The following is a 22,403-nucleotide window of genomic DNA, read 5'->3' on the forward strand; positions in this document are numbered from 1 at the left end:
GACAATCCTGCTCTGTCTACTGATTCTAAGAAAATTACCTGAAAAAAAAAAATAGAATTCTGCTTCTGCATGTATTATCAGTAATAATAATGATACTGTTAGCATTACTTGAATTCTAGACACTGTTCTTAGCAGTTTATAAGCATTAATTCATTTAATATTCCCAACACCTATGAGATTGGTAAGGATATTATTCCCATTTTCAGTTAAGAAACCAAGACATTGAAAAATGAAGCAACTTACCATATAGCTGTTAAACAGTAGAGTTGGAATACACATAAGAATGGACAAGATTATGGGAATATTAATAATTACAATGTTTTAAGAGCTTACTGTGTGCCAGGTACTCAGTTATATTTCTTATATACATTATTTTATTTAATTTTCACTATCTTGACTCTGGCAACATCCAGATTCCCAGATCCTAATGCTTCCTTCTAAGTGGAAGGACCTTCCATTGGAAAAGCCTTCCAGGCCTCTCTTTCCCACTTCTCACATTCTTTCACAGAGGAGGAGAAGCAACATTTGGTTGGTGAATTGTGGAGAAGGAATTAGACTTTGGGATGTAAGCTGTCCTTTTCAAGGGGCGTGGAAGGGATATTCTACTTGTAGAAAGCATACCTCATCTACCAGAGGTTATGAGGTAAATTTAGGAGAAGAGACTTTGTCTCTGTTTGGGCAAGTCTACAGTTTTGGGGAGTAAGTTGAATTCAGAGATGTTTTGGCTTATTTAGCTGCAAACCAAAAACCTTACTCTCCATTACAAATTTAGTCTTTCAATAAAGCTGACATTTTATCTCCATCTACTGGACTCTTATATCTGTCCTTCACTTAATTCTGAATTTGGGCAAAGATTATGTGACATTCCTTAACCTCTCTCTCATCCCAAGATCTAATGAGATAGGTATCAATTTTTGTGTGTCTCAGCTCCTGAGAGAAGTCATCCCTGACTAGCCAAAATACCTTCTCCAAGTGACTCTTGATCACATGACCTAGTACATTTTTTTCAGGTCACTTCTTACTCCATTTTAACTTACTTTTTGTAATTTACTTTTTGGTCATTTGTTTCCTCTAGAATGTAAGTTCCTGTGCCTAAGATAGTACCTGACATACTACACAATCAGTAAGTATGATTGAATGAATAACGAATGAAATAATTGGATTTCACAGAAAAGCTAATAACTTTTCCACAGTCACTCAGTTAAATGATAGATGGTATTAGAAAATATCTGACTGTTTCCGAGTTCAATTTCTTCATCTCTAAGGTATTTCATCTCAACAATGTCCATTCTAGAAAGCATAACATAATGTTATGTAAGAACTGAGATTTATATTAATATTATATCTGTATACCAATATAGGCTTCTTGAGATGCTTTTCTTCAAATCAGTTTTATGACTAAAAAACTGATTTTTTTAAACTGATTTGCCATATTAATCCATCAAAAGAGTCACATACACATCCATATGAGAACAGAGACTGAGATTTATCAGCAATTTCCAAGAAAGATAGCATAAACATTCTTTGACATTTGAAATGAATCCACTATATATTTTCAATATCAGAGCTTGGTAAGAAAACTGGGGTTCTGGGCATGTATCCAGTGTTAGATGGAGGACAGTGAGTTATTTAATGGCTAAGGAAAATGAGTATCTAACTCCAGTGTGCCATAGAGGGACCTAGGCTGGACCCCACCTCTAGGCATCATGTCTGTGTCTGTGTGTGTCTATGTGGGTGTGAGTGAGAGTGTATGTGTGTGTTGGGAGAGGATAGGAGTGGTCATGTTGGTTAAATACTCTACTATTCTGTTACAGGAGAAATATATTCATTTCTTATTGCTACTGCAAAAAATGTACCACAAACTGAGTAGCTTGAAACAACGCAAATGTATTATCTTCAGTTCCATGGGTCAGAAATTTGATGCAAGTTTCACTGAGCTAAAATCAAGGTGTTGGTAGGGATACATTCTTTTTAGAGGCTCTAGAGAGAGATTCTGTTTTCTTTCCTTTTCAAGCTTCTAGAGGTTCCCACATTCCTTGGCTTATAGCCTGTTTCCTCCACCTTTGATGTTGGCAAAGACAAGTTGAGTCCTTCTCACATTATGGCACTATGACCTCCTTCTGCCTCCTTCTTCCATTTTTAAGGACACTTGTGATTACATAGGCCCATCTGGATAATCTAGACAAATCTCCATATTTTAAGGTCAGCTGGTTAGCAACCTTAACTCCATCTGCCTCCTTAATTCCCCTTTGACATATAAGGTAACATTTTCACAGGTTCTGGGGATTAGGACATGGACATCTCTTGGGGTCAATTAGTCTGCCTACCATAAGGCTCATGGACTAAGTTTTAAGAAGCACCACTCTAGATCCTTTTCTGGTGATCTTTCTAGGTAACCATTGTGAGAATGTCTTCTTTTGTGTTTTTTTTGTATTGGGAGCAAGATGAAAAAGAGGTTTAGAACTAGGCTGATCTGTGTTTAAATCCAAGTTCCATCAGACACTGGATGTTTAACTAACTTAGGATACTTACCTCTTGAAATCATTGAAAGGAGTAAATGAGAATACAGATATGTTATATCTGGAAAGTTCTGACAACTAGTAGACGATAAGCAAATATTATTTCCTTCCATCTTCTTTATCCCTATTCCAGCTATGAATCTATCGCCACTCCTCCAACCTGGCTTTAAGCCCTATATTGACAGCCTGACTGATCTTCTAATTTTGTAGTTAGACCCACTATAAGATTCAGAATTTTATTCATTGACGGATTGATTTAACAGTATTTACTGCATTATGTCCAATATGCCAGTTATTATGCTACGGGCTGGAGATCCACAAGCAATCACAGTGAACATAGCTCTTTTTCTCAGTAGCTTGTGGGGAAGGTAGATTTTGTTATGAAAATGGAAGCCCAGGTTACTTAATGAGCCAAATATAGGAAACTAATCTAGTATGGAAGGTCAGGAAGGATTTCTTTTGCAAGTGAAATTTAAGAAGAGATCTTCGAGCATTTCTTAATAGGCTCTCAATTAAAATTTTGAGTAGGACAATTCTTCCTGATAAGAGAATGTCCTAAGCTCTGGAGGACAGTTATCATGCCTGAACCTTGCTGCCCACTGAATACAGAAACACTCTCAGGCACTGAAACAACCAGAAACATCCCCACACACCTCTAAAAGCCTCATGGGAAGCAAGAGCAACTCTGACTGAGAGAGGAGAAAGGAGTGGTTCCCTCTGGAAGAGAGAAAAAGATGAGCAAAGGCAGATGGGAAGTAAGCAGCATTTCTTCTGTGCAACGCTGGGTTTGGGTGGGAGGGGGCCACAGAGGAAGAGGCATGAGGGCAGGCTCCAAAAGTTGAACAGGTATGGTGAGATCTGGGAAGGATGCTGAACTTTGTGGGTTTTTTCTTGAATATTATTTATTTTTTTATACAGCAGGTTCTTATTAGTTATCTATTTTATACATATGGATGCTGAACTTTGAAGGGAGGGCACTAGAAGCCTTTAAAGGTTTGAAGCAGGAGAGTAAAAGGATCAGGTTTATTTGCTTCTAATCTATAATGTTGCTCCTTCCTAAAGTATAATTCTAGTTTGGTAATATGGTGCTAATAACGCCTGTCATTTTACCTTCTGCCAATTTTTATTCTAAATATGTATTTCTGCTACATCTTCCTGGTGATAAAGTTTTGGGCTACTTCATCAGAGAACCGTACAACACACTGCCCTCTAAAATAACAGCTAATTGAAATTAGTTATAGGGTTATTATATAGTTTCTGCTTTCTCCTTCACTTTCTGCTCCTCTACATTTTATTCTTCTACTACTGAAGATCATGTGTACCACCAATCAAAGAGAAAAAAATGAGACAAGAAGTTTAAGTCTTTCCACTGTTGCATTCACAATTCCAGATCTTAAAATCTGTATATTTGTATGGATTAGGACAGATAAAGAGGTATGTGTCTCTACATATAAAATCAATTATCATATATTAAGTTAGGTTCTAACAGCGAAATTCTCACAGTCTTACATCTATAAAAACTGAAGGTATTGGCAGTAAGTACTATGGAGTGGTGAGTCTCACTTTTTTGTCAATAGTTTATGGCTTTGAGCAGTTCAAACTTTCCTCTTTTCTGTTGAAAAACTGAGTAGGATAACACTCTGATTTAGTTTTACTCTAACACCTTGTGGTTTTCACTGGAATTTTAACTTGATCACAGTTTTCTGGAAATGCTATAACCTCTTAGATCAAATTCTTAGAACAGTAGCACTGATGGAAGAGAGTACCAATGTTTTAAAACATATTTGATTTTTAAAAAAATCCACAGTGGGAGAGCCCTTTTTACACTTAAAGACCAAAACCAGTATCATGACACAAAAAAGATTCTTTTTAAATTGAAAAAAACTACTATGTATAAATGAAAACAAATATAAAATCTTCAAATCAACTTTCTTCATGGAATCATAAACTTAACAATCTTTGCAAAGACTAGTGTTAGAAAAATGTTCTCAGTATGTAGGAAGTAGTATAGGTCCCAGAGTCACAGGAAACTTCTGAACCAGAAATTTCAACAGGTTTCAAGATGGCAAAAGAAACAGGAACTGTTTTCCAAATCCTAAACGGTTGGTAACTTATGGACAAGTATATGATTCTTTTTAAATGTAGTTTATGAAGGACATGATGCCATAGTCATTTGCTAACATTTCTACCATCAGAGATGGTGAGTCATTGTGTAGAATCTGAATTGTCATACTGAGTGACAAATTAGTGGTCGCAGATGGATTGAAGAAAGCTAAAGAAAAGAGCCGTAACTATAAAATTAATAGAACAAAGCATACAAGTCTACATCAGAAATGGGAAGAGAAAACTGTTTTACCTTTGTTCCCACAAATGAATAAGAGATTTCTTAGCACATTACTGAATATGCTGTCTCGATTAAATATTATATGAAGGAGATTTAAAAGGAGTTCAATGAAAGAAATCAACAAAATGATAGAGAAGAACTGATATTTTAATTAGTTTACCAACATTTTCACATGTGCTTCAAAATATAAAAATTACTTCTATGGATTGAAAAAAAAGTGTTCTAAAATATGTTATATGAAAGTGCCTATAAAATATTTTCTGTAAATATCTACCTGTAGTGGTTCATGTTTTCCATTTTTAAGGTATACTGGAATAAATCTTATTTTACTTTAACCTTTGTCTCTATTTTTATTTAACCTCAAAAATGTACTTATTTCAATATCCTGTTGAAATAAATAAATGCATTTGTAAAGTTTGCAGTTAAAGATCAAAAATTCACTTTCTAAACAAGTATCTAAAGGCCTTCATTGAGTCTTTTTTGCCAAACTAAGAAAATTTTTGTGAAATTATTTGATAGCTTTCATGAGCAACATGATTTTAATTGCCATTACTTAAAAGTGGAATTCTAGCACTAGACATTTTGATAAGCTAAAATTCTGTTTGAGTCAATATAACATTTTAAATAGGCAAGACAATCTCAGCAATGGAATAGGGAGTCCCTCATATCATTGCTTTGAATTTAGACTACACAAAAGACCATAATTAAACAATTTGGTTGTCATTAGTCATGCAGATTTTAGATTTAGAGCTTCTTGTTTTGACAATTCTGAACCTAGAATACTGGAAATGTCTTCAAGTACAAGTTAAAATAGTAGTACCAAAATGAAAATTCTTTCTTGCTTTAATGCAAAAGCATTCAGTCATTTCCATCACTTTAGCAATAATTATTTTAAAAAACCTAGTTATCAGTAATTTGGTCATTCAGTGTCTCTATGTGGTCATTCAGTGGTGCTATATAGACACAATTCAAAATTTATATAGGTACATATATAATTATATCCTACATCCATGTTGAATATCATCATGAAGCTCTACTGCTGAATGACTCTATCACCCTCTCCTGAAAAAATATGACAGTTGATCTTTGAGATCAACTGATAGTGTGAAAGTTGGATAACTGCCGTAAAATGTTAGGTAAACACAAATTCACTTTTCAAATTTTTTAAAGACATATGCATACACTCACTACCATACATCTTCATACATTCAAATAACTGCAGAAAAATAGAACAAAGACAAACTGAACAAAACAAACAAACCAAAACCATCCTGTCCTGCTAAAGGGAAGAAAATCTAAAATAGGTTGTAATATGAAATATAATTTTTCCGGTACAGATGTTCATCCACTCATTAGGTTAGGATACAAATCAGCTGATGACTGCCAATGTTTAATTTTCATCTATGCTGATTAATTTTGTAAGCTGTTATTTGCTTCTATAGGATTATCTGTTTCCCTAGAGAACCAAAAAACTGTGATTTCTAAATCTTCAATGAATCTTGTAAACATATTTCTCTAATTCATTCAAATGATGTAAAGATGGCTTCCTTTTTAAAAGTTATTCTCTGGTAAACGTTGTTTGCATTATTAGTGTGCTCTTAAACCAGTGCACTGTAATGCCATGTATTACTTCAAGTGTAAGAAAATATACAGAGAACACTAATTATATAAACATCATTGAATACATTCAAATGGAAGAAAGTAGAAGGAATTTTTACCTAACAAAGTTTGATATCATTTTTCTTTTAAAAAAATCATAGATTTTGATAAACAGCAACATTAAATTTACTCAAATGTTGCATTTTATACAACAACATGTGTACACAACATTAGAAATACAAATCCTAGAAAATCTGTGTTTCTCATGGTATAGGATTCCTTTAGCTATTATTATAGAAAAGCAAACACATTTTCATTTGAAGTCTGCAAATATACTAAGCAATTGCAATGGCCTGTAAATATTCATATTTCATATTTTTAAAAAATTAAATCTGATTTTAAAATTATGACATAATTAAAATAAAGCATGTAAACATAGTGTGCTGGAACACTAAACAGGAATTAGTTACATACACAGAAAAAAACCTAGATGCTGTTTAAACAGCAAGGTAAACAGTACTGCAGTTAAAGTTTGACTCAGGTACTTACATTTCATGCTTGACATAAGCACACTTCTTGACCCATCTTACTAAAGTCTAGTTTACACCATGAGCTATTCTGTACTCTCAGAAGTGAATTGGTTAATTTAAGCCAAAACTCTCAAGCAAGTTTGGTATGCTGCTAGTAATTTTACCACATAAACATTTTTTTCTTAAAAAAAATATTATTAAGACATAATGAATAAGCACAATGGAGTATAGTTATTTATTATCATATTAATCCTGTCCTTTTTATTCAAAATCTAATCACAAAGAAATAAGTATTAGTAGTAATCTGTCTTTTTACCTGAGAGAAATTTTATTTCTGCAAGTACCCAGACAAGCAGCTTTTCTAACTACTTTTCTGCATATCTAAACCACATATCTAAGTAACACATACAGAATGTCTAAAAGAAGCCATGTAGTCTAATAGTGAAGTGAATTCTCAGGGAGTTACCTTACTTTACATAAAACATACCTGTGCAAAAAAACTATACATCCTTCAAGCAAGTTGTTAGCTAAGACTGACACGTTTTATTATTTTTTTTAAAGAAAATCTTTCTAAAGGAAACACTAATCCACAAAGTCAGAAAGTACCAACAATTCATCATGTTAATAGTCAAAATTTTTTTTGGTCAGAGAGGTGGATAAAAACACAGACCAAGCAAAGGGCTTACTCACATTCCTTTCAGGCGTTGCCACATTTTTTCAGTCTGTTCTCCTATGAGATACTTAAAAGTGGTGTTTTCCAATTCTTCAGTTTCTGTAGCAGTAGACCCCATGATGATACTCCTAGGGCAATATAGTTAGTCAGTTTCAGCAGCTAGACCAAGCATTCCTCAGTCCACTACACATCTTAAAACAGTTATACAGTAGCATCTCTTATCTATCAAAACATTGCAGATTTACAGAGCGGACGGCAGCTTCTGCCAGAATTGCTATTGACTTTGACAGGCATATCCACTGCTCACCACATCACCTCCCTTCAAGCAGACAGCAGTATAAACAGATCCTCTGACCTCACAGAAACAATCGACACATGTGAGCCTTCTACTGTACTACTGACCGACTGAGCGCTCCAGCTCTCCCCCAAAGCAGCTCATTTGTTACTGTTCTGTGCACTGAAGCACATCAGAATTCCTACAGTTTCTGAGATCTATTATGCACAAGAGAAACGTGAATGACTTTAGCACACCAGAAGAAGCTGAATTCCTCTCTACCAATGGAAGGAGGGCAGGATGTAATAAGAAAACAGATGGTAGGAACCAGTACCAGCAGCACCGCCCTGAGAAAAAAGTGGCTGTTTTAAATGCCAAGGTTTTTGTCTCCTAATTGATCTGGAACCAAGAGTTAAAAATATACCAGGTTCTAACAATAAATTCAACAAATACTAATGACAACAATGAGAAAATAACATAAGAGCCATACAGAAGACAGACCACAGAGCTCCACAGGTTGTTATTGAAAAATATGTACAACGATGATGCTGTAATCATGCTTATTCACCTTCTCCTAGCAACTCCACACAGTAGGTAACTGCCAATTTAACCAGTGGAAAACACGGCAGCTGCACACAGACTGCTCTGTGAATCCTTTGGGGATTAAAAAAATAAATAAAATGAAACTAGTGTGTATGCTTGTGTGCGTGTGTTAAAGGAAAAGGAGTGTGGGGGGAGGAGAGGGGGAAGAGAGGGAGATGGAGGAGAAGAGAGAAATTGATGCTGTGCTGCTTGTGCATTTTAGAAGAAAAATGAGAGAAAGTGGACATAAAAGGAATCAGAACTGAGTCATCTGCCAAGCTCCCAACACATGGTGAGCTTTCTTTGAAACAAGCACAGATCTTGAGTATGAGCTTCATAACAGCTATTGCTATCTGCAAGCTGCTAAGAAAAATATACTTAAAAGCAATATCTCTTGTTGTTTGTTTGGAGACACAAATGTAGTTTCATTCCGCCCTGCAAGAAGCTTGCCTGTTATCTTGAGGTTTAAGGTAGAGATATTCATAGACAGTAGACAGGTAACAATATTTGATATTTATTGAGTGCTCACTATGTGTCAGACACTGTTCCCAGTACCTAATAGTATTACTTTTTAAAATTCTTACAAAAAGCCCATGAGGTAGGTAATATTCCTGATTAACAGTTGAGACAATTGAGAAATAAAGACAGTCCTCAGATTTAAATCCAGTCCTTTAAAATAAACACTATGATTTTACTGACAAGAAATCTTCCAGGGGCTTCCCTGGTGGTGCAGTAGTTAAGAATCTGCCTGCCAATGCAGGATACACGGGTTTGAGCCCTGGTCCGGGAAGATCCCACATGCCGCAGAGCAACTAAGCCCGTGCGCCACAACTACTGAGCCTGCGCTCTAGAGCTCGCGTGCCACAACTACTGAGCCCATGTGCCACAACTACTGAAGCCCACGCTCCTGGATCTCATGCTCCTCAACAAGAGAAGCCACTATAATGAGAAGCCTGCTCACTTCAACGAAGAGTAGCCCCCGCTCGCAGCAACCAGAGAGAAAGCCCGCGCGCAGCGACAAAGACCCAACGCAGCCAAAAAAAATTTTAAATAAATTTAAAATAAATAAATAAATAAACTTTTAAAAAAAGAAATCTTCCGCTATAAAGTTACTATGTACTATGTCTATCTAAACAACACTGACTGCATCTAGTCAAAGTTGTAATATGTACAGTTGACCCTTTAACAACCCGGGAGCTAGAGGCGCCCACCCAGCCCTCAGTGGAAAATCTGCATATAAGTTACAGTTAGCCCTCCATATACATTGTTCCCCAGTATCCGCTATTCTTCAGTATCCACATTTCCCTGTCAGCATATTCAACCAACCACAGATCAGGTGGTACTACAGTATTTACTATTGAAAAAAATCCATGTATAAGCAGATCCACACAGGTTCAAACCTGTGTTGTTCAAGGGTCAAATGTAGAAAAAAATCTTTGCAAAATTTTCTAGAAAGTGCCTTCTGATTTACAAGTTAGAAGAGGTTAGTTTTTCTGCGCTACCCATAGGGAAAGGGATCCATATATCTCCTCTGGGTTCCTGTGGAAACTTAAAGGGAAATTTTCACAATGCCCTGAGTCTCTAACATCCTGCAAATGAAGGAGGAGGCTGTCCTCAAATTTCTTGCAGCTGGAACCCATTTAGTGGGCAACAACCTTGATTTCCAAATGGAACAATCATCTACAAAAGCAAAATGGCATCTACCTCATAAATCTGAGGAGAACAGGGGAGACGCTTCTTCCAGCAGCTTGTGCCATTGTTGCTGTTGAACACCGGCTGATTCCAGCATCATATCCTCCAGGAATACCGGCCAGCAAGCTGTGGTGAAGTTTGCTGCTGCCACCAGGGCCACTCCTATTACTGACCACCTCACTGCTGGAACCTTCACTAATCAGATCCAGGCAGCCTTTCACGAGCTACGGCTTCTGGCGGCTACCGTTCCCAGGGCTCACCACCGGCCTCTCACAGAGGCTCTTATGTGAACCCGCCCACCATCGCCCTGTGCGACAGACTCTCCTCTGCGCCCTGTGGACACTGCCAAAATCCCGGGACAACAACAGGGGAGCCCACTTGGGGTTCTGACGTGGTGGACGCTGGCCCGGAATGTTCTGCGCATGCGCGGCACCGCCTCCCGCGATCACCCCTGGGAGATCAGCCCCATCTCCACTTCCGGAAGAGACAGAAAGGAAGAGCACGCTGCTGCTTGAAAGGCTGTGACCGAGGGGGACTTTCAGGGTGAATGGTCTGCTCCAGCTCCCAAACTCACTACTACTGCACCCGAGGTCACAGACGGGTCTGAAGGCGCAGGTGCCCTCTGTGCCCACCCAGCAGTTCCCCACTGGAGACCGAGCCTCAGCCGCCAGCGAGGACTGTCTGCGGCCCCCACTGCTCTGGCCACTGAATGGGTAGGAACAACTACTGAGTGGGCTTAAGCTGTTCTCCCACAGACTCAAACACAAAACGGAAATAAGGTTGACGGAAAATAAACCGTTTCTAGAAAAAAAAAAAAGAGGTTAAATCAAGTGAAGCCTCAGTTTTCCTCTCTCCAACAAGCTATTTCCTGAACTCCATCTGAATTTAATGTCTTTAGCTAGCAGACAGCTTTACACAATCACAGCCTCACTTTTTTGAGTAGTTACCAGAGCTGTCAGAAATAAGTTAGTCTTTGCTCTGAAAGTACTGATTTTACCTTCACTGTGCCTTCATTGATAATCCTAGCTACATCCACTTAATAATCTCTTACCTGACTTTGTTGTTATGAGATAGTCAACAAACATCTGAATTCTGTTCTTAAAGATAAACCACAGGGAAAAAAATCTCCATAAAAAGCAAGTACTCCACCACTACTGTTTTATGAGCCAAGATACCAAAGTCTTTGAGGCCACAATGATTTTCTAATTATGCCATGAAATTTCAAGCCCTCACATTGGCCAGCTTACAAATGATATTGCAATGTAAAGAATGAGGTCTATTCTACTTAAGTGTGTGTTGGTGAATGTTGTCTCCTCATTAAAACTCATTTGCCCTTTGCTTTCAGTATGTCCCTTCTATCATATATTGAATTGATCTTTAAGAACTCACAGTATACTGATTACACACTTAATACACAAAAATGCTTAATTACAGCATTATATGTTTCATAAAATAAAATAAAAATTTGAACAAGCTACCTAAAGCTTATTATTAAAATCCTTGGCCAAGACAATCTTCAGTCTTAAGCAGTATCAAAAAGTTATTTCTGTCAATGTAGAGAATTCAAAGCAGTTTTCTTTTCTAATTTATAACCAATGTCTGCAAGATACATTAATAAAATAAAAAATAAAATAAATCACATTAAAGAGAACAGAGTAGAACTTAGGGAATAGCATACAACTTTTTTTTCTAATTAATAATGTTGAGAAAATTTTGAAATGTTGCTCTCATAAAATTAAACTAAACCAAAAAATTTTGACATGAGAAAGAGAAATAAGACAACAAGAATGGATTCTAAGGAATTAAAATACGCTTCCCAAAACAAAACATTCAATGTTAGTTCTGAGGGGAATTGAGAAAATAGTCCTGAGTATAGGGCAAAAGTGATCCAATATGTCTCATCTCTCAGATGTTCCATCTCTTTTGCTTTAACTCTATATTCAGGTAAATTATCTCTATTATAATAGGTAGCTCCTTTATTCTTATTACCTAATATTAAATTGTAATGTTAACAAAAATTTATAGAATGATTTTTCAGTATCTATTAATGACAGAATATAATACAGCATAAACTCTGGATCCAGACTACCTGAGTTTGAATCCCTGTTCTTTGACTTAGAGAACTATATGATCTTTTTAAGTTACTATTATGTGTCTGTCTTCTCATGTGTAGAGGAGCATAATAATATCACCTTCCTCATAAGGTTGATATAAGGATTAAATGAGTTACTATACATAAAGAATTTAGAACAGCATCTGGCACATGGTAACCGCTCCATTAAATTGTTAGCATTTATTGTTATTGATACAGTTGCATGACTTTTCTCCTTTAGATTGTAATATATTGATAATTATTTATTTCTGTTGGTTCACTGATCATGAACTAGTATTTCCCAAATGATTTTTCATAGAGTGTTATTGTTTTTAATGCATTGCTGATGTTCATTTTGTTTAGAAAGTTTATATCCTGATCCATAAGTGAAATTGTTCTAAATATTTGTGGCACTAACTTTATTGGTTTTTATATTAAGGTTATACTGGCACCATGTAATGAATTAAAGGGCAAATAGTTTTAAACTCAGAATTCCACACCCAGCAAACTATAACAAAATGACAAAGATAAATGATGACATATTCAGAAGCACCAAATTCAAAGAACATATCACTCAAATACTCTTCTAAAATAATTACATGAGTCAGTACACCTCAAAATCAAAAAAGTAATTAGTGACTAAAATCAGAGGCATGTACCTAACCTAGCCATGGAGATTAAAAACAAAATCCAAGGTTTACATCTGCGAAGAAGGGTTAAGAAGAAATTAGTTCAAATTAAAACAAGAAACCAAAGGTATCCAAAAGGATGACTTCAAGAAAAAAAATTGGATTAAATTTATCAAGAATCTCAACAAACTAAAAACATTAATTATTTTATTGATTAAATAAGAGCACATTATATTATAATTGACAAGAAAAAAATCCAGAAAAGATGTAAATTTTTAATAATATGGCAAATTAGATATTCTGAAAATTTCCAGGCTAAAAAAATTTTCAAATATTGGGAAAATAATAATAAATATATTTTTGAATGCACAGGAATGCCTATATAAAATGAAGGTGTCAAAATGAAGATGCACATAATAACAGAGCTTCAAATACATGAAGCAAACATAATGCAACTCTAAGGAGAAGTACACAAATTCACAATTACAGTCAAATGGTCAGATATTTGATACTCCTCACTTTAAAAAACTGATAAAACAAGTAGAGAGAAACCCATTAAGGATATAAAAGATCTGAACAACACTATCAATAGACTTGAATAATTGACATTTATAGTATACTCTACACAGCAAAATACACATTATTTTAAAGTGCACACATTGAATATTTACCAAGGGAAACCCCATTCTGGGCCATAAAACAAGTCTCAATAATATTAAAAGGATTCAAATCATACCAAGTATGTTCTCTGACCCCAGTGGAATTAAATTAGAGATCACTAACAAAGATCTCTGGAAAATTCCCAAATACTTGGAAACTAAATAATACACTTTTAAATAATCCACAGGTCAAAGAAGAAAATAAAAGGGACATTAGAAAGTATTCTGAACTGAATGAGGATGAAAACACAACATATTAAAATCTGTGAGATGTAGCCAAAGCAGTACCTATGGGGAAATTTATAGCACTATATTACTGTTTTAAAAATAAACAAAGCTCTCCTATTAATGACCTCAGGATCCACATTAAAAAACTTGAAGAGGATGAGCAAATTAAACACAAAATAAGTTAAAAATAAGAAAATAAATATCAGAGCAGAAATCAATGAAATAGAAAACAGAAAAACAATAGAGACAACCAATGAAATAAAAGGTTGGCTCTTTGAAAAGGTCAATAAAATTGATATACATTATTAATAAATAAAATAAGATGTTAAGAACTGTGGTGGTTCTGAGATTTCACCTTTTTATACAAGCTATCAGGTCAGCCTTCTACAGTTTCCTGGATGCTGATAGAAAACATTCTTGGGTCAGTGACAAGAATGATTATAGTGCCCCACCCAAAAAATAAATAAAATTTAACTAGTTAACTTCCAATTAACTGAAAAATGGGTAAATGTTGGCATATTCACAAAATGGAATATAACATGGTAATGAAAATGTATGACTTTCAGTAAAAACAAAACAAAACAAAAAACTATACATATAGGTAAATCTCACAAAATTAAATGTTGAGAAAAAATCAGGTCCAGTAGGAATTTAAACAGCATAAATATTTGTTTGTTTGTTTTTTTAACTAATTGAGAAATACATATACAGTTAGTAAAAGGTTTTTTTTTAAATGCATAAAGATGATAAACTCTGGATAATGGTAATCTCTGGAAAGAAGAGAGGGAGATGCTACTGAGGTGAAATCCATAAGGCTCCTCAAGTGTTCTGGAAGTATTTTATTTCTTAAGCAGGGTGTAAATATGCAGGTTTGTGGGTAATATCTTTATACCTTTTAGTATTTTTGACATATTAATTTAAAAATTAAATCTCTAGAGGGAAAAAAATCTGAACAAAAAAGCCGAGGTTAGACTGTAAAATATGGAATGATTCAAAGTAATTAATGACATATAGGAAAAAAAAACTCCAGATGCTCTTGATAATTGGGACATTTTCCTTTGTGTAGATTGGTGTAGAAAAATACAAAATTAGATTTCCTAGGTATCAACCTAAGAGAAATAAAAAATATAAGCTCACACAAATACCTGCACACAAATGTTCATAGCAGAGTTATTCATAATATCCAAAAAATGTAAACACCTCAAATGTCCATCAACTGATGAATGACTAACAAAATATGGTAAATCAAAACAAAGGAATACTATCTAACAATAAAAAGGAATGAAATAGTGGCACATGCTACCGCATGTATAAATCTTTTTATTTATTTGTTTGTTTGTTTGTTTGTTTATTTATGGCTCATTGGGTGTTCCATGCTACACACAGGCTTTCTCTAGTTGCGGCCCACAGGGGCTACTCTTCGTTGCGGTGCATGGGTTTCTCATTGCAGTGGCTTCTCTTGTTGCGCTAGGAGCACAGGCTCAGCACGCAGGCTTCAGTAGTTGTGCGCATGGACTTAGCTGCTCCGCGGCATGTGGGATCTTCCCAGACCAGGGCTCGAACTTGTGTCCCCTGCATTGGCAGGCAGATTCTTAACCACTGCACCAGCAGGGAAGTCCCAACAACATGTATAAATCTTAAACCATTTTTCTAAGAGAAAAAAACCAGACAAGGCAAATCTATAAGAGTCAGAAAGTAGATTAATGTTTACCTGAGGCTGGCAGGTAGGAAAGGGATTAATTGTAAATGGACATGAGGGACCTTACTGGGGTGATGAAAATATTGTGGGTTATGATGAAGACTGCATCACTTGGTAAGTTTACTAAATATCTTGAAATGGTTATAGTTTAAAAGGGATGATTTTTATGGTGTGCAAGTTATATCTCATAAAGTTGTTTTAAAAAGCAAAGAAAAAGGAATTCTATTTCTTTCTCAATGGGTCTTAAATATGTAGTATATTCTACATCAATAATAGTTACATAATTATAAATTATCAAATGCTATTTATCATTTTAAGTTTTCAGAATTCAACCCTCTAGGCAAAAATATGAATTAATTTTTATTATATTTACAGAATAAAATATAAATGTTCTAAACCTTAATAAAAGTGATAGTATAGCCTCCAGATATTAGGAGAAAAACAGGGGGATGAGAGGTGGAGGAGAGTTTATAATCACTGATACACTCAGTTTCTATTGAGGGATTTCAACAATATTGTCTGAAGCTGATCAATCAAGACGTAGAAGTTTAAGTGTAAACTTCTTACAGAAGTGTACATATAATATGTTACAATTATTACCAATAGGATCCAAAAGTAATAATTCAACTTAAGAAAATTAGGAAGAGAGGACAAGTTCCTGGTGTCTCAAAGTATGAAGACATCAAGTAATATTTGATGTTGATAGATCAAAATATTGAGGTTTGAGTTCCACGAATATGGAATTGATCACCAGAGGAAGTAAATGAGAATTCAAGGTGGCTACTAATGAAGAGTAGGACTTGTAGTAGTTATAGGAAAGTAGTGGGAAATTTGATATTGTGTAACTTTCTCTCCTATTCGATCTTCTTTTTTTTTTTTACTATGCTCATATATTACATAATAAAAACTAAGGAAGATATTTGAATATATCTTTAATACCCTGTTGGCACACATTCAACTCAAGTTTAAAAATTAACTTATCATCTATTTCAAACCAGCTTTTCCTCCAAATTTCCATGTAAACTGGCACTTTCATTTTTAAAAAAACAACTTTCATTTTTATTTTGCTTTTTTGGATTTTTTTGTATTCTTTTAAATTTTATACAATAGTTGTATGTATTTTTTAATATTCAGGAAATTTTGTTCTTGGCTCCTACTTGGCCTTCATGTCCCTCTCCCACTCTCCAAGTACGTTCAGTTCTATCCCTGGTAATAACTCAACATTAACCCCTTCTTGCCATTCTCTCTACCACAACCTTTCCCCAACAGCTGTTAGAACCCTCTCTATTTCTTAAGATAAATTTGTATAGAAAAAATATTGTGTCAAGGATTATAAATCTAGTAGTAGTTCCTTAACATTTACTCAAATTTATTCCCTCATCTGCAATCTGTGAATGCTCCAATCTCAGGGTACACTAACTAATAATGAATATTACCTATTTTTCTTTCAAATTATTTACCAATATGATAAGCAAAAATGTGTTTCTAAATTGGTTATTGAGATTTTTTCATATTAACTTTTTTTTTGGCTCTTTGTACCACTTTAACAAAATACTTGCTCCACTTTTTGTTCATTTTTCTCTTACAGGGTTTACAATTTTTATTACTGATTTGTAAATGTTCTTTAGGTATTTATATTAACCTTTGGCTTATCATGAATGATGAAAGTATTTTTCTTGTTTACCATTTATAATTTACTTTTCATAATTTTTTTTGGTGTCATTTAGACCTAATTTTTATGTAGTCAAATCTATTTATTCTCTGTTGTTCTGCTATTGTTCTTTTGTCTTGGAGGCTTTTCCCCATGTTGATATCCAATACTTAATGACTTCAATTTTATTCTAATTGATTAACAGTTATTTTATTTATTTAATGGTCTAATTTATATGGAATTTATATGAAAAGTACACATCTAGCTAATTTTTCTTAAAGATTTCACCCAAAGTCCGGAACCATTTGTTGAAATTTTTCTTCTGCCCTCACTGATTTGTATTGCAGCCTTTATCAAACAATATATTTTTATATATACTGGTATTTTGTCCCTGAAGCATCTGTGCTGTTTTATTGCTCCATCTGTCTGTTATGTAAGTCCCACAGTTTTACTAATAAGATTTTGATGCATTTTAAACTATATTTAATGGACATTATTTTCAAGTGCTTTTTCCAGACATACATTGTCTGTCAATCTTGCATCAGTATTTCAATAATTGTACACATTTTATCAGTAAGGAAGCTGACATAGGAGAGATTGAGCTCTACAGCTAGTACATGACAGAGTTAGGATTTAAACCTAGTGTGTAATTCCAAAGCTAGTACACTTAAATTCTTTTGTTTTTTTTTAACTAAAGGGAAACTTTCTTTAGTTTTTTTTTAATTGAAATATAGTTGATCTACAATGTTGTGTTAGTTTCAGGTGTACAGCAAGGTGAGTTAGTTATACATATATATTGTTTTTTTACATTCTCTTCCATTATAGGTTATTACAAGATATTGAGCATAGTTTCCTGTGTTATACAGTAGGTTCTTTTTGGTTATCTGTTTTATACATAGTATGTGTATATTTTAATCCCAAACCCTAATTTATCCCTCCCCTATCCCTTTCCCCTTTGGTAACCATGAGTTTGTTTTCTATGTCTGTGAGTCTATTTCTGTTTTGTAAATAAGTTCATTTGTATCATTTTTTTAGATTTCATACATAAGCAATATCATATGATATTTGTCTTTCTCTGTCTGGCTTACTTCACTTAGTATGATAATCTCTAGGTCCATCCTCTTTAGTCTTCTTTTTAAAGCAATCTGATTTAAAAACAAGTTGAGGTCAAGAGAGAAGAAAGAACATGAAATTGTCTAACAGAGAGTCAGACAGACTGACAGACAGGAGGGAGAGATGGACACTGGTCAGAAACTTCCACGTCAGATTTTTACATCCTGGAAATGAGGTGGACAAGAGATTCTGGTCAATTCATCATTTTTTTTTTTGTCTTCTGCTCAATGTTCTTCTCCATTGAGTGGATGCTCTTTCCTCAGGCTCACTTGGAAGGTCAATGCCTTTGCCTGGGCCTTACTCCAGACCTGGGCAATCTCCTCATTTGTGAGCTTGAGTTTCTCTCCTGAATGGGCCTCCAGCGCCTGGTATCTCTGACCTTCCTTTTCAATTCTTTCTATGTAATCCTCAACACACTTCTTCAGTGCTTCTTCATATGTGTGGTAGCCTCTGATCAAGTCCTTCTGTTTCTCAAACCACCTGAAAAGGTTAAAGAGAGAGATTTTTCCATGTAGTTCAGTCTGCAATAAGTTGATCTTTTTCTTTCAGAACCTTCTGGATTTCAGCTTTTGTTAAGTGCCTTCTGCTTCTGAGCTGCCTCCACTGCCTGGTACACAATCTCCTCAAACCCATCCATGATCTTCCCCATCTCCAGCTTCTTCTCGGAGAGCCCCTCACCTCTGCTCTTCAGCAACAGGTTCTCCTTTTGTGTGGCTTCACCGTAGCGTCCAGGTCCATGCTGCGCTGCAGCATATCCACGATGGGCACGTACCCCTGGCCCGAGGACACACAGGGCCAACCTGGCACAGGAGCATCCCGAGCTCGGAAGAAATCAAATTCCACCAGCTTGGCCTCAGACGGACTTCCTGAGAAAGGGGCGTCGGCCTCGCCCGCACTGCCTGTCTCAGGGGTCACAGGCGTCGGTCTCTGAGAGCTGTCTTTCAGGAGTGGGTCAAACTTGCCGTATACGGACTGTTTCCTCAAGGGTGACTCCTTGAACGAGACAGTCCCAATCGGCTCCACATAATCCACCTCGGGTCCCGGAAGTGCTCACCACTCAGGTCCGGAAGTGCTCGTCACTCCAGCCCGAAGCAGCTCGCGCGGGCCGCTGGGTCAGCGGGCGAGGCAGTGGCTTTTTCCGGGGCTGCTGGTGGGAGCCAAGGAGCCGGAAGAAGTCGCCGTTCCTTCAGCCCGCGGCTCCCACGCGGTGTGCACAACAGGCGCCATCCACTGAGGAGAGCCCTCGGCAGCCACAGGCCCCACGCTCAGCCGCTCGGCCGCAGGGCCCAGCGGCTCCTTCGGGAGCCATCTGGGGGCCGGACCTCTCCACGGCCTCAGAACAGGTTAAAGTTTGGGTCGTCCAGCGTGTCCCAAGAAAATGCCCCGAGGGTAGTAAGGACCCTCGGGGCATTTCCCCGCCTCAGCCTCCGGCCTCCTCGATACCGGTTTGAGGCCGGTTCTCTCCCCCAGTTTCCTAGGTGAGGAAAGCATTTTGCTGGTGGCAGCATCAGAGAAGACAAATTCTAGCGTCATTGGCCACTGCTGGCACGGTAGGCCATTTGGCCATGGGCCTCTTCCTTATGAGGCCTTCTGAGGGCCGGCGGCCGCGTTCTCAGGGGCAGAAGCCTCGAGCAGGGAACGGGCCAGCCTGGTGGGTCTGCGAGGGGCCCTTCTTCTCCGCTGGCCTCTGAGGACCCTCCGTTCTGTCTTGGGACGCCATCCCTGAAGGGTCTGCCACAATTTTGGAGGAGGATGTGATGCTTTTATGGAAGGAATGTCTGAAGAATAAGAACCAAACGTTGGTCCTGGAGGTGCCATTTGTTTTGAAGACGCCCCCGGCGTGGGAGAGCTTGACGCGTCCAGGCGATGCAGGTTAGCCCAGCCGGGAGGCGGGAACCATGTCTTCAAAGGCTGGTTCCATGTACCCTGAAGGGGGGTCGGCCCCACCAATGTTTGTTTCTGGAGAATTCCTTTGGTCATTTTGGTGTCCACTTCCTTGGTGTTTTCTGCGTCCAGATTTGAGGATAGTTTTCTAACCCGATGGTGTCATCTGGAGCAAAACAAGCCTCAGGTTCACTGCGCAAGCTGGGACTTAAAATCCTGTGCATCTGTACCCCGCAGAGGAGACTGAAAAGTCCCCTTCATAGCTTTTCCGACGTTCTTGGGTGGCACAAACTCTTACTGCATCAGACGGAGAACAGATGAGATTCCAGTAAGTGCCGGTGGTTAAAACTGCAGTTTTGCGTACTTTTGTCACCAGTGACTGTTTTGTCATTTGAGATCTGCGGACCCAGTCAGCCCGCCCGCCGAGGGGCGGAGTACAGAGCAGGGCCGAGCTCCTTAAATTTATTGCACTGTCTCTGTTTCTTCTTAGCTTGTCGCCAGTCCTAAGTGTTTTATATTTTGTTGCTCTTATGCTTTCGTATTTTCCCATTATGTCTTCTAATCGCTGCTGTTTATAAGAAAACTGGTGATTTTTTTATAATATATTCTATCCAAATAACGATGAATTTTATTAGTTCTGATTTTTTAGTTAATTATCTTGGAGTTTTAGTTAGGTAATCTTGCCAGCTATGAAAAATTATCTTTTTCTTTCTCTTTTGCAACATCTTTTTAAATGCCTTTACATTAACATGTGGTATATAATTAATTTCTCAACTGTTCTTGGTGAGCATTTAGGTTGTTTTAAATTCGAATGAAAAAGCACCTATTTTTCCTGTTGGTATAGTGAGTCTCATGTCCTTGAGGCTTATTATTAAAATGTCAACCTTAAGGCACATTCCTATGTCTGTATTACAAACCACTACGGTGACCGTTATGGAGAATGAATTTCAAACATATATTTCTTGGCTTCAAAAAATTACAGTTTTTTCAGTAAAAATCCAAGAAATACTTTCCTTCTGGATGTCAACAATCTGCCTTTTAAAAAAAGCAGAAATTAACACAACATTGTAAATCAACTATACGTCAATTTAAAAAAAAAAAAAGCAGAAATTTAGGCCCATTGAAAACGGTAAAGTGAACAGTCAAAACTAGAGAATAAAGGACCCTGCTCATCTTCATTGATATTAGTAAGAGCTAAATGATGGCATTTGTATAGCTGTGACTGAAAGATTAATGTGCCATTTGCAATGTTATAATCTGTACACATAAGCAGATTACAATCTAAATTAATACTTCTCATCCTATTGTGATTTGTAGCAACTGTGAAGTTAGTAAGTATAATGTCATTAAAAAGTCGTAGTTTTTCCAAAATATTATAAAAGAAGCATTTATTTTTCTGTTTAGGCACACATGAAAACCAACTCATTTTTAGGATAATTTTAGTATAGTCTCTTCTCTTACTACATTTCTGGAACAGTTTACAGAATATTATAAAAAATTTTCCATCTCTGAAACACTAATGCTTAATAGATCATTGATTCAAGAAATATTTATTCAACAATAGAAAATGTTAAGTGCCTGCTATGTGCTAATCATTGATTTGGGTAGTAAAAAAAGATTGACCAGCAGCAAAGAGGACCGTCAAGAGTCCTGTCTTTGTAGGGCTTATATCCTAATGTGGGAAACAGGCAATAAACAGAGTGAAAACTACTTTGGAGAAAAAATAAAGGAATGTGAGATTTTATTTTCCAAACATTGGAGAATATATATATCTCAATCCCACATGGTCTTCTTACAATATTATATTGACACTTCTCCATCAAGAGACAAGAGCTACATCCCACCTCCTCCCTTGAGGAGGTAACTGCCTCAACAGGTAACTGCCCCAACCAATAGAATGCCCCAGAAGTGATATTGCCTGATTTCCCAAGGCTATGCCATAAATGGTGATAAGGCTTATGCCTCACTCTCTCTCAGGACATTTGCCTTTGGAGCCTTGAGGCATCATGTAAGAATTCTGACTACCCTGAAGCCACTATGCTGGAGAGACCTTATAGAGAAAGAGAAAGGTCACTTAGGAACCCCCCAGTCCCCAGCCTTTTGAGTCTTCCCAGACCAGGTGCCAGTCATGTGAATGAAGGCTGACAGGTGACCCCAGACACAGCTGTCTGACTGCAACTTCATAAGAGACCCCAAGCCAGAATTGCCCAGCTAAACTACTCTCAAGTTCCTGAC

General features: G+C 36.7%; 1 protein-coding gene and 1 pseudogene across 2 annotated transcripts in view; both read right to left on the minus strand.

Annotated features, from left to right (window-relative positions):
* The window catches only part of PDE1A (phosphodiesterase 1A), a 358,722-nt gene extending 350,569 nt beyond the window's left edge, over nt 1-8,153 (minus strand). For both annotated transcript variants that reach the window (XM_036859052.1, XM_036859050.1), the window contains exons 1-2: nt 8,068-8,153; nt 7,683-7,793 (exon numbers count right to left, since the gene is read on the minus strand). In XM_036859052.1, coding sequence (XP_036714947.1) covers nt 7,683-7,783 — 101 coding nt within the window. In that variant the 5' untranslated portion in view covers nt 7,784-7,793; nt 8,068-8,153. The remainder of the gene's footprint in view (nt 1-7,682; nt 7,794-8,067) is intronic.
* Nucleotides 8,154-18,508: 10,355 nt separating this feature from the next.
* On the minus strand, nt 18,509-19,817 carry LOC118897958 (annotated as a pseudogene).
* Nucleotides 19,818-22,403: the final 2,586 nt, after the last annotated feature.

This window comes from Balaenoptera musculus, chromosome 7 (assembly GCF_009873245.2).
Source record: "Balaenoptera musculus isolate JJ_BM4_2016_0621 chromosome 7, mBalMus1.pri.v3, whole genome shotgun sequence".
Lineage (NCBI taxonomy): Eukaryota > Metazoa > Chordata > Mammalia > Artiodactyla > Balaenopteridae > Balaenoptera > Balaenoptera musculus.